General features: G+C 49.2%; 1 protein-coding gene across 1 annotated transcript in view; it reads right to left on the reverse strand.

Annotated features, from left to right (window-relative positions):
• Positions 1-11,698, reverse strand: part of ETS2 (ETS proto-oncogene 2, transcription factor) — a 19,014-nt gene that overhangs the window by 4,473 nt on the left and 2,843 nt on the right. Inside the window, exons 2-8 of the mRNA XM_023525954.1 lie at positions 8,537-8,608; positions 6,003-6,114; positions 4,643-4,762; positions 4,087-4,287; positions 2,539-2,622; positions 1,285-1,503; positions 80-408 (exon numbers count right to left, since the gene is read on the reverse strand). Coding sequence (XP_023381722.1) covers positions 80-408; positions 1,285-1,503; positions 2,539-2,622; positions 4,087-4,287; positions 4,643-4,762; positions 6,003-6,114; positions 8,537-8,608 — 1,137 coding nt within the window. The remainder of the gene's footprint in view (positions 1-79; positions 409-1,284; positions 1,504-2,538; positions 2,623-4,086; positions 4,288-4,642; positions 4,763-6,002; positions 6,115-8,536; positions 8,609-11,698) is intronic.

Raw genomic sequence — 11,698 nt, forward strand, 5'->3', positions numbered from 1 at the left:
CCCTTCTCAAGTTCAGGGACACGGCTCGGCTGGATTCGGAATTCCACCACCCAGGTCGGACGTGGGGTGTAGACGCGACGTGCTCAGATCGGAAACGCCCTGGCCGGGCAGGGGCGGCGGTGGGCGCCCCAGAGCCGCACTCACCCGTGAAGCCAGCCAGCACGGCCGCGGGTATAACCGGTTTGCCCTGCTCCGCCGGGTCGCTCCGCTCCTGGATGTAGTCCTTGAAGGACATGGTCGGCTTGCTGAGGCACAGGGACTGGCTGCAGTCGTCCTCGAAGCTCTCGAAGGACGGCACGCGCTGCACGTCCAGCAGCGAGGACTGGCTGTTCCAGGACTGCAGCAGGGAGTCCGAGCTCTCGAAGCCGTCGGCGCCGCTCTCGGCAGCGTCCTGCTCTCCGGGAGTCCCTGGCGGCGACAACCGGGCACCCTGACTCCTCCAGGACAAAGCCGCGTCCCGCCCTACTGCTGCAAGGCAGGACGGCAGCGTCACCGCCCGCCACCCCCGTTCCGCCGTGTCCCTGCGGGCACGGCCATTCCGACTGTCACAACGCTCTCAAGCTGCTCTCGGGCCTGTCCCTCAGGACGACTCTCCCGCAGGATGGGTGAGTCAGGGACGGAGTACTACGCAGCAGTGAAAAGGGACGAGAGGCGGCCACATGCAACGACATGGGTGGACCTCAGGCAGCACGATGGGCGAAAAGACAGGCACGAAAGGGAACGACAGATGAGGCGACTCTATTTATATCAAGTTCAAGAACAGGAATAACCATGATGATAAAAGTCAGGGCGATGGTTTCATCTTGGGGTGTGGATGCTACTGACTGGGAAGAGGTATGAGAGAGCCTACTGGGGTGCTGGAAACCCCTCCATCCACCTGGGTGGCCATTAAACAGGTGTATACAGGTAATTCAACCACTCGTATAATCTGAGCCTCGCGTACTGTGTATATACACGTCTCCAGAAAACACAGTCTGTCGCATTCCTACACTGTCTCCCCGAACACCGTACTGGGTGGAGGACCCCGGCCACACGTGCGGGAACTGTGTCTCGTGTCCTCAGAACCCCCAGGGCCCAGGCCACAGCCTGAAACGCACGAGGAGCTCGCTCACTACGCAACCCAGGCGTCTGGGACAGTGACCCGGTCACACAAAACACGGGACCTCTGATCTCCTCCTGTGGCCGAACACGGGACTCCCGATGACAAAGCCCGTGTCCCTGACGGTGGCTTCCAGAATCAAACCAATGGCCGCGTGGAAAGGGACGCCCAGAGGCGCTTCTTACCGGAACTGCCGGTGAGCAGATTCAAGCTGCCGCCCGCGAAGTCCTGGCTGACGGCGCAGCAGCTGACGCTGACCGTGCTGAGCCGCCCCTTGGGGAACATCTGGAACTGCTGCTCAGAGCCAAGGGCGCCGGGCGCCGCCAGGCACATGCTGTCCAGGAGGCCGCCTTTGGGGTAATTCTGCGTCTGCACTCCATAGGGCGCCTGCTCCACTCCGAAACCTGGAACACAGCGACCGATGCCGGGGCTATTAGGCCAAGGTCACGACCACCTCGCGCGCGGGCGGCTCCGCATGCTCCAGCCTCTGTAAAACGTCGTGGAGATGCAGGCTCTGGTGGGCAGGCTTCCTCCCAGGCCTGTCTCAGCCATTCCCCTTCCCAGCCTTTTGGCCCTTTTCCAAAAGGCCTGCTGCCTCCGGACCCGCCTGTCAGACCCCGCCTGGCGCCAAGCCCTGCCTGCAAGGCCTCGGTGTTAGCATTTCTACGCTCGAGGTCACCGAGAGCTTTCGCGTGATGCCCAGGATGGCATTGGCCCTTTTGGCTTCCGAGGAAGTAAGACTCACGTAGATGAAGTGCTATGCCCCCAAAGACATGACTCCTAAGGGGCATCTCCAGTCGCCCCTCCTCACCCTGGCTGGGGGGCCGCCAGTCACCCATGCTCAACCAAAAGGATGAACCCGAGTCCACGACACCTTTTAAATCTCAGCGTTCGCGGCAAATTTAGTATTGCTTGCCGCACACTTCCTGTGCCGGCCGCCTCTCACTTGTCACACTAGACGTGACCACGGCTATCAGCTCACTCCATTCTGCCCCTCGCTCTCTGCCTGGCCTGGACCAGCGCCGGCCAACGCGAAGATCACGCGGGCCGCTTGCGCAACGTTAAACTCTTTAGTAGCCACATTAAAAAAGTAAAAAGAAACGGGGAATTAATTTGAAAACTTTACTTGACCTAATATGTCAATTATCATTTCAATAGGTAATCAATGGTTTTAAAATCAGGAAGGAGATATTTTACATTCTTTGTTTCAGGCCAAGACTGCCGGGTCCTGTGTGCAGCAAGTTCCTGCCACACATCTCAAAGTGGACCAGCCACATTCCAAGTGCCCAGCAGCTCGGCAGCCACACGTGGCCACCACCTGGGACAGCGCAGGTCTCGACGGGGCCTTTGGACCTTCCGCCTTTGGACCTTAACATCCTCTTGATGTTAAGAGGATGACTTAACATCAAGATCTTAAGGGCAGAGCGCGCTGGACTGACCTAATGAATTGCTATTGATCCAATGAGGAACCGAGTTGAGGTGGGAATTTTCTTCATACTGATCTTCTGTTTTTTCTTGGTTTTCTGAAAAACAGACACAGGAGAGATAAGATTGCAAACGGAGGTAAAAACTGCACAAGGAAAAAAAGTTACTTTCTGAATCACTGTTATGTGGTTATCTCACAATACCAAAATGCATCGAGGGGTTCGTATTTAATCCAACGGTATTCCAAGTCGTTACGTCTTTTAACAAAACTAGAGACAACCACGCAGTTTTCTAATAACTAGAATAAGTTTCCCAACATGAATGCTGTCACAGGCAAAGTTAAATTTTCTATTGCATAATCTGAAAGGTCTCGATGGCCTATTTAACTCATCCGTGTCGTCAACCAGTCGTTAAATATTTGTGACATGCCACCCGTACCAGGCAGGGGCTGGGAACGGAGCAGGTGAGTAAAGCAGACTTGGGTCCTGCCGCTGCGAGGCTTATGGCCATCGCTTCAAAGCCTGAGAGTTCTGCCAGGCTGTGGGAGTCCCTGACGGGGACACACGTGCGCAGGAACTTCGAAAGGGAAAAGGCTGGTGGCTCTGTGTCTGCCTGTTCCCTACAAACACACGTAACCACGCCCACACCCACAGAGCCAAACCCACACAGACTCACCCAATGATGCAAAACACAGGCCCAACTTGCCAACAAACAAACTGACCTTCACTAGAAACTCAGCGGATCGGACTTGTCCGAGTTCAGAGAAAATTGGGGTGTCTTTAAAAATAAGTTTCCCTGGCCCTCGGGAGTCATAACTAAAAGGGGCCAGAGAGTGAATCAAGGTCATTTTAAGATTCTGAGTCTGTAAGAGATGTTGAAACTCAGTGTTCGGTGAAATGAGGAACATTTCCATTTCTCTGAACTCTACAAATGAGCTAATGTTGTTAGATGTTTGACTCTACCAGTGACCCCCTCATTATGATTTTTATCTTTTTTAACTCAAGGTAGTTTTTAACAATAGTCTCAATGCTCTCTTCGGGTCTGAATCAAGACTTTCTCTCTAGAGAGAGTTCTTTTCTCGGTGGCTAGTTTTTTCTATAACGTGTCAGGGTATAAATATAGGTTGATGACTTCTACATCTGTTTAAAAACAGAAAATCCCAAAACTTCTTTTTGTTAGAATCCATTCGGACTTAAAAGGTACCATAAAATTCCTGGAGTCTGTCAGAATAAAGGTTCCCTGTCACTGAGGCTGACTTATTTCTTTCGTGTTGTGAGGCGAGCCACCAATCAGGTAATTCCTGCTAGCCTCCATATCTGGGCCAACACGTACTCCTCTGATGAATGCTGGCTAGCGACAGTGAACGAGTCAGTGACTAAAGCTCTTGCCTTGTGGTTGTGCTCGATGCCACACACACTCAACTAGATCCAAACCTATCATCATCGCCGCAAATGTGACTCACCCCAGTGGGGTTTTCGGGCAATTTATATCATTTCAAACTCTGACCCTACGGTTGTAGGGCACTGGGTCTCCCTGTCACTCTTCCCTCTCAGGGCTGGTACCTTTGATCATCTGCTCCAGATGCTCCCAGAGGATGTCACCCACGAAGTCAGGTGCCAGTTCCAGAAAGCGCTCCTTGCCCAGGTTACACAACACCTGGCCATTCATGCCAAACCTCTGGAGGTTTACGTTCACCAGACTGAACTCGTTGGTGGCCCACAGAAGCCACTGGCATACTTGCTGCTCCGTCCACAGCCAGGGGTCTGCGGGGGAGGAAGAAAAGACGAATCACACAAGGGGGAAACTGTGACAGGAGGCAGTGAGACCACAGTCACCCCTGATTCGTCCGCGAGTTCCGCACGTGCACCAAAGACCAATGCCATGAGCGAGACCCCCAGGCGAATTCTGAGACGCTGATGACGGTGCTAGAGTTCAGGGTTCGGCTGGCTGGGTCGGAACCAAAACTGGCTCGGGGGAACCAAGTCTCTGCCACTGTTGGCACGATGCCTGACGCAAAGGCTTACGTAAGAAGAGAACCCCCTTCAAGGTAGCGGCAGCCAAGTTCGCCTGCCCAGGACAGCGCGGGCTCGGAGGAGCGGCTCCGAGGCGGGAACTCACTCTTGGGGATGCCCAGGCGGCGCTGCTCCTTCTGGAAGCCGCTGAAGGTGGCCTTCAAGGCTTGGCTCATCACGGCCTTGCTGCACGGCGTCAGCAGGGGCAGTTCGCAGCTGGCAGCGTCTAGAAAGCAAGCCAGGGAACGTCAGGGTTCTGAGCGGGCGACGCCAGACGGAGGGTCCAGGGGAGAAAACTTAGTGCCGAGGAAGACAATTCTGACCTCGAACCTTGACACAATTCCTTAAACGAACGCCAATTATTAACAACAACAAAAAATTTTTAAGTGAAATTGAAGAACTATTATACGTCTGTCTCGTAACGTCACTGATTAAAGGCATGTAAAGCAAAACTCAACTTTTATTTCATCAAGCGGTTATGCCTCCGTAAAATGTCTACTTAAGTCTATTTTAAATTTTTGTCAATGACAGAAATCGTGTGGTTTTTGGCCAAAAGGCTTAAGGAATTGTCAATACATTATTTGGAAATTAATTCAACTAAGCAGCAGGCAGAGACTTGGAGCATAGTATGAGCACACGGCCCTTCACACCCGTAAAGTTGGCATGCCTTCAATTTTTATTGAAAAACAATCTTCTCTGGATTCCCTCAGCAATTTCAAGAATGATAAATGACCGTCACATGATGGCATGCTTACGTAAGCACATGTGTTTTAATTAATTTTCTGGGCTGTATTTTGTAGCACCTACTTCATATGACAAAGTAATCTCTGGAATGTTTCTAGCTAATAACTCTATCACAGTAGTGGCACAGGCATTATCTGACGTGCTGGGCCTTTATGAAGAATAAACAATGACATTATGAACTACGAAAGTAAATACAGATGGGTAAAGGTTAGCGAGAATAATAATTAGTTGCCCCAAAACTCCAGAGGGAATGATCTAGATGCGACTCAAGAATGAAAAGTTGGGGTGCATTTTCATCTGCACTGGGGTCTGCTTTGCAGAGGGGACCTGAGAGCTGTGAAGCTGAAAACATCCTAATGAAAACCTCACACGGCCACGCCACCCCGAACACATGCCCTCTGATCTCGGAAGCTAAGCAGGGTCGGGCCTGGTTAGTACTTGGATGGGAGACCGCCTAGGAAGACCAGGTGCTGTAGGCGTTAAAAAAAAAAAAAAGAAAAGAAAAAAGAAACCTCAGAGTCGCCTGCTGTTTGCCAAGAGCAGGACATTTGCTCTCTCTGGGGTGCGTCTGGCAGGGGCAGACACCAGGAACACATCACCAGGCTCAAGCCCAGAGCCACATCTGACTTTTCAGAGCAAAGACACAACACCAGAATCATCGCAGATGAACTGCCGTGTCTTTATGAACCGCGCGGCTTAGGCGAGTCTGGGGAGCACGTTACCGTGAGAAATGGCATCCAGGCCCGTGGGCACTTCTTGGAGGGCTTGTTCTTCACTCAGGGAGGGAAAAACAGCGAACAGGGACCCGTCGAAGGCGTCGAAGGCTGGCTGGCGCTGCGGCAAGGGACGGAAAGGGAAATGGAAATGTAATATTTACACTTCGTTAATTACGTTTTCAAAGTGATCCCTGGGCGACCTCACTGATATGGCCTGATTAAACCGGCCATGATAAAGCCACACCTGGAACGGACCTAAAGCCACACCTGGAACGGACCAGCGGCACTCCAAAGAGACTCTCCTTGGATGGGCCAAGTGACCAAAAGGACTCTGTTTCACTCTGGGTCCTTTAATCACCCACGCAGAGTCAGAACGACTGGGAATTTATTTTTAATGGCCTAATTCACTTAAGTTAATAAGTTAAGTCAACACATCTAAAAATACTAAAATCTTAGAAGAACAGAGCTGAGAGGGGCCTCAGAGACCACCTGGTCCAAACTCCTGGCCCTCCCGCTATGTAGATCGGAGAGAAATGCAATCAGTCCATGAGTATAAGAAAAACGACCATTGGCAAGACAGTTTTAGGTCACTGCAGCTAAAACAAAAAGCCAATGACTGAATGGTAATTGGGAATCAAACGATCCATGATCTGTGCAGCATTCATTTTGAAGTGTCTACAACACCACAATTTTAACTCAAGCTAGATGTTTTTCTTCATCAACTCCAACGATTCAGAAAATAGTAAAACATATGAGAAAAACGCTTAAGGTTTAATTTTATAAAAGTAAAGAGTATTAAAAAGACTCCTTCCCCCGCACCATCATCTACTATGGGGAATGACTTTTGACAGATATAGGTTTAAAGTTAAATTATCCACGGTTTGGGAGAAAGAAAAAGAGAGAGAACACAGAGAAAGATCAAACCACATTCTGTCTGTATTTCTGATCATCCGATCTAACATCTATGAAACAGCCTTTTAAGTAAGGCTTGTTTACAAGTAACAGTTAGGTCTTGATTCATCATTGCCTCACTTGTTGAGGGAAAAACGTGAAGAAAGATGATCTTTTTCCAACATAAGCTGGAAATCCCATGTTATGTGTAATACAATGACCCATTGGTTGAGTCATCAATAAAAATATGTGTAACACATTTACAAATAAAATCGGTTTGTGTGCTTTCTTAGAAATGCAGAAACAATGGATGAGTGACGCATTACCCAAGAGGGTAAGGAGAAGCTGGAGCTCAGCCCCAAACACTCAAAACAATGATGTCCCAACGATGGAGTCCCCCCCACCTCCGCCCCCAAATCCACAGCAACGATTACCAACGGATGTCCCGAGACGTCAAGGGAAAAATCCTTGAGGCTAGTATAAAATACTCATCTAGATTTGTATGCTACTTTACAATTTTGGACTAATTTAGGGTGCAATAGCCAATCGATTTTTAAAATTTCCACTAGCGATGCCCAGGTGACTAAGAAAGGCCTTTCCTTGGCCAACTGTAAGTTCTTTTTTTTAAAAATCAGGAAGTCAAAAAACAATACAAATTCTTGCTACACATTTCAACACACCAATTTTAGTAGCTGTTTCTTCACTCAGAAATCACATGGACATCACCACATTTTTTTAATTTACAGAAGAATTTTTTCTTTCTAGTGGTATGGTTTCAAAGTTGGTATGTCTTGTATGGTTTCTGCCAGGCCGAAAACATCTGACCAAATCACACAAGAAGACTCCTAGCCTGAAGCTGGACAGCCTCCGTAAGAAAGGCAGTGGGCCAATTTTTGGCTCTTGGGGATCCATCAGACCTCACGGTGTCCTATGAAGGAAAATACACCATGCCAGAGAGAGAGAGAGAGACAGACAGACAGACATTTATAAAGACACTGAGCTCAGAGGAGGCTGATCTAAAATCACCGCTTCTGAGACATGTTTACTACACAAAGCTAAAAACAATCAAATCTCTCACATCTCACTCTCACGTGTGTAGAAGGCAAATAGGAAATTATCGGTTTGTGCTGTTAAAGAATGTTCCCCGGAGGAATTAAGATAGAAGCCATGTGCAATTTGTTTTTGTTATGCAGCACAGAAGGCTTTCATCTTTAACGTTTCTGGGTTTACAGAAACAGGCAGAGGGCTCTGCCCCTTTTGATGGAAGCCTGCCTGCCTCCTTCACTGCAGAAACAGCCTTCGCATCTTCTGGGGGGAAGAGAAGGCACAGCCTCCCCAGCTCTGCGGAGGGACAAACCGCAAGCTTTTCCACATGGCAGGAATCTCAGAAATAAACTGCACAGGCCTCCCCTTCTACAAATTAAGTGGTTTCGCGTCTTAGACAGAACATGTAGAATAAGCACCTGGATCCCACTTTACAGAAAGCTGAGGCCCAGAGAGGTTAGGCAAACAGCCCAGAGTCACAGAGCCAGTAAACTGAGAACTGAGGCCAGAACCGGTCTTCTGGGACCTCAGGCCTTTGTTTTTCCTTCGAGAGATTGAGCTTTCCAATGAAAAACAACAACTTTTAGTTAAACTTGCTTACTCACCTTGAGCGTCCCTCTGTAACTGTCAGACACAGGGGCCACCTGGTCCATGTTCTTGATTCCAAAATCATTCATCTTAAAAAAAAAAAAAAAAGGGAAAAGGAAAAAAAGGGAAGAGTCAGACAACGAATCAGGTACCAGTTTTTAAGGCGTCTTCACACTGAATTCCGGCCCAAGTCTGTCAAGTTCCACAGCCTGACCGTTATTCAGAACCAAATGCCAGGAATTCTTATTTAAAAGGCCTTTCTCACAAAGGGTGTGCTATTTACGTAGTTAAATAATAATGCGGATTCCCCACTGAATTCCGCTTAGGTAGGAGGCACACAGATAAAGTCCCTTTCTGGCTGGCTGCTCAGAGCCCCTGGGGCAGTCTGAGACGGGAGTGGGAGGAGCTGCTGTTCACGGCCACCTCCAAGGTCAGCTCAGGGTGTGGGCCCGGAGGGGAGCCTGGCGGACCGTGGGCCACCTGCCCCGGGCAGCTCCAGCTGTTTTGAGAAAGGCATCCTGGGAGGAGCCATGGCAGACCCCACCACACATGGCCCAAAGTGTGAGGAAGCTGTGGTCCAGGAGGCAGATCCAAGGCAGAACCCCTGTTCCACTTTAAACCCTCCTGGACCGTCCCAGCTTCTCTCGTGTTGTATGGCTCTGCTTGGCGAGGCGCTCAGCCATGCGCTTCTTCAGAAACTAGTGATTCTGATCTCAGATCTGCTGCACTAGCTTTGATAGACCTGGGCTGACCAACGAGGCAGCCATCAGCCACGTGTGGCTACTGAGCCAGTGCCTGGCGCGTGGCGCCGGGTGGACTGTCAAATGTACATATGACGATTTCACAGATCCCGTCAATAGAAGCAACATATCGCAGTAACATCTTTACGTTTACTGCATGTTTATGTAGTATTTTGAATATCTTCAGTGAATGGAAATATACTGAAGTTAATATCTTTTATAGATTTAATGTGGCCATTAGAAAATTGATAGTTACAGATGTGGCTCGCAACTGGACAGTGCTGTAATAGACTGAGAACTTATTTGGGACCTTGAAATGTAATTGGCCAGGGAAGTTGGATATTGATAAGTGAGAAGGGTACCTAGATAATGCCACCAGCACGATAAAACAAAACAAAACAAAACAGAGTAACTACAACTCATTTTCAAATAACCTAGCTTAGCGTTGATCACAGCAACCTTTGCCCTTTGGGGTGCTCCCCCTCCCAGCTTCCTGGCCACGGACCTGAACTGAGGCCTGCACGGAAGCCTTCTGAGTCCCGCTAATTGCTCACCCCATGATCTCCACTGGCTCCCACCTGTTACAACCGACTCTGAGTAATTAAAACATTGTACAGCTCACAGCACTTACTGGGGGTGGCAAATGGCACATTTTCCTGTATCGAAGTGGAGTCTGTGCTCTCGTTTCTTCTTTCTGGCCAACATTATGGCTAAACCAGACCTCCCAACAACTCGGGGCTCGCGTGCGTCCCCCCCCCCTTGGCTGGAAAGGCAGCGTGGGAGGAGAGTCGGCCGCAGGGGCGGCCAGAGGGACGGAGAGGGCTGTTAAAACTCTCAAGGAGCAGGTAACTACGGTGGCCAGGGGAGGCTGGAGAGCACTGGAAAGAAATAACAGTGCAGCGGAGGGGCTGTCTCCATCAAAGGGGGGGCCACGCTTGCTCAGAATCTCCACCGGGAAGATCGTGTCATCCACGGGCACTATTTGCAGCTAATGATCGCTGCATTGACAGATCCCTACTCGCTAAGGGTCCCGCCTGTGCTGGGGGGCCGTACCTGCCCCCTTCACTGAACCCGACATCCCTGAGAGGCGGATGGGACACAGTGAGGCAACAGAGGCCCAGAGACCTCTCGGAACCTGCCCAGGACCACACAGCTACTGCTGGGGCTTCTAAGGGGGCGCAGGGCCGGCCACATGGCAACTGAGGATGACCTGAACGGTGGGGGCATGGCTTCTCCCAGCTCGTCCGATAGAGCAGAGACGGCACAGGGCCATGGTCAGACTGTATGCGAACTCTTCACCACGTCAAATGCTCCTTAGTTCAGAGTCTTCTGTCATTTATCCGAATGAAATGAGAAAGCCCTGTTAACCTGTTGACTAAATACACAAGCCACAAACAGAAGCCAGCTCTGTTTCTATGATCCGTTTGCAGATGCTCGGTGATTGCACTCCACATTTGCCAGCTTCCCAGAGATGTCACAGAGACGGATGGAGAATGGAAGTCGAAGGCTATGGAAAAGCTTCGCCTGGTTTTTGTGTACAAACACTAGGAGAAAAGGCAGTCTGCCGCCCACATAAACAGCTGTAATTACTAGCTGCAGAATAGAATTCTTTTGTTGTCCAGCTTTTAATTTGTTTTGTAAAAACCATGCAGAATCAAAGCGCTCTACCAATGGTTTCAGGCAGACACAGAACTAATCAAATTTAAGTTCACTTATTTTAGTCAACATGGCTCATTACGGTGGCAGACAGGCCAAGTTTCTCCACAGGAACCAATTTCAAATTTGGGTCCTTTTGGTGTCACTCTAATAATGGCTTGCTGCTTGTGAACAACAACAAAAAAATTAGAAAGGAATGGAAGAAATGTAAGAGCTGAATACAGTTAAATTTTAAAACGAGCAGATCTTGGCTGATAACAGTGCCCTTATTGGAACAAGTGATCACTTAAGTGAGATTGGAGCACATGTTTGTATTTAAGTAAACCTGGGGGAAAAAACTTACAAAAAAACCCCAGAAAACAAAACACCCAAAATGCACTTTTGAAAGCCGGTTTGCTTTTCCTTTGAAATATCACATTAGCGAGAAGAAAGACTAATCCCAACAAGGAGAGCCTGAATACCTCCCTGCACCTCCCTGCAGAGTGCAGGGCGCTAACGTTTACTGTGCTATGATATTACTCAGAATTGTAATAAACCTTAACTTGGAGATTTATCTCTCTGATGGGTGGCGGTGTGGGCAGGCAGGCAGCGCAAAGTCGGTCCCATTGTCCAGCACATTCTCTTAATGGTGAATTAAAATAAATTACTCTTATCTCCAAAGGGGATTGCTCACTTCTTTACTTTCTAAATAAGTAACATGTCAACTACTATTTTAGGCTACCCTGAAATTGAATATAGGCCAATATAAAAAGTCTCCTGTGATTAAAACACACACACACACAC

This window comes from Pteropus vampyrus, unplaced genomic scaffold (assembly GCF_000151845.1).
Source record: "Pteropus vampyrus isolate Shadow unplaced genomic scaffold, Pvam_2.0 Scaffold655, whole genome shotgun sequence".
NCBI lineage: Eukaryota > Metazoa > Chordata > Mammalia > Chiroptera > Pteropodidae > Pteropus > Pteropus vampyrus.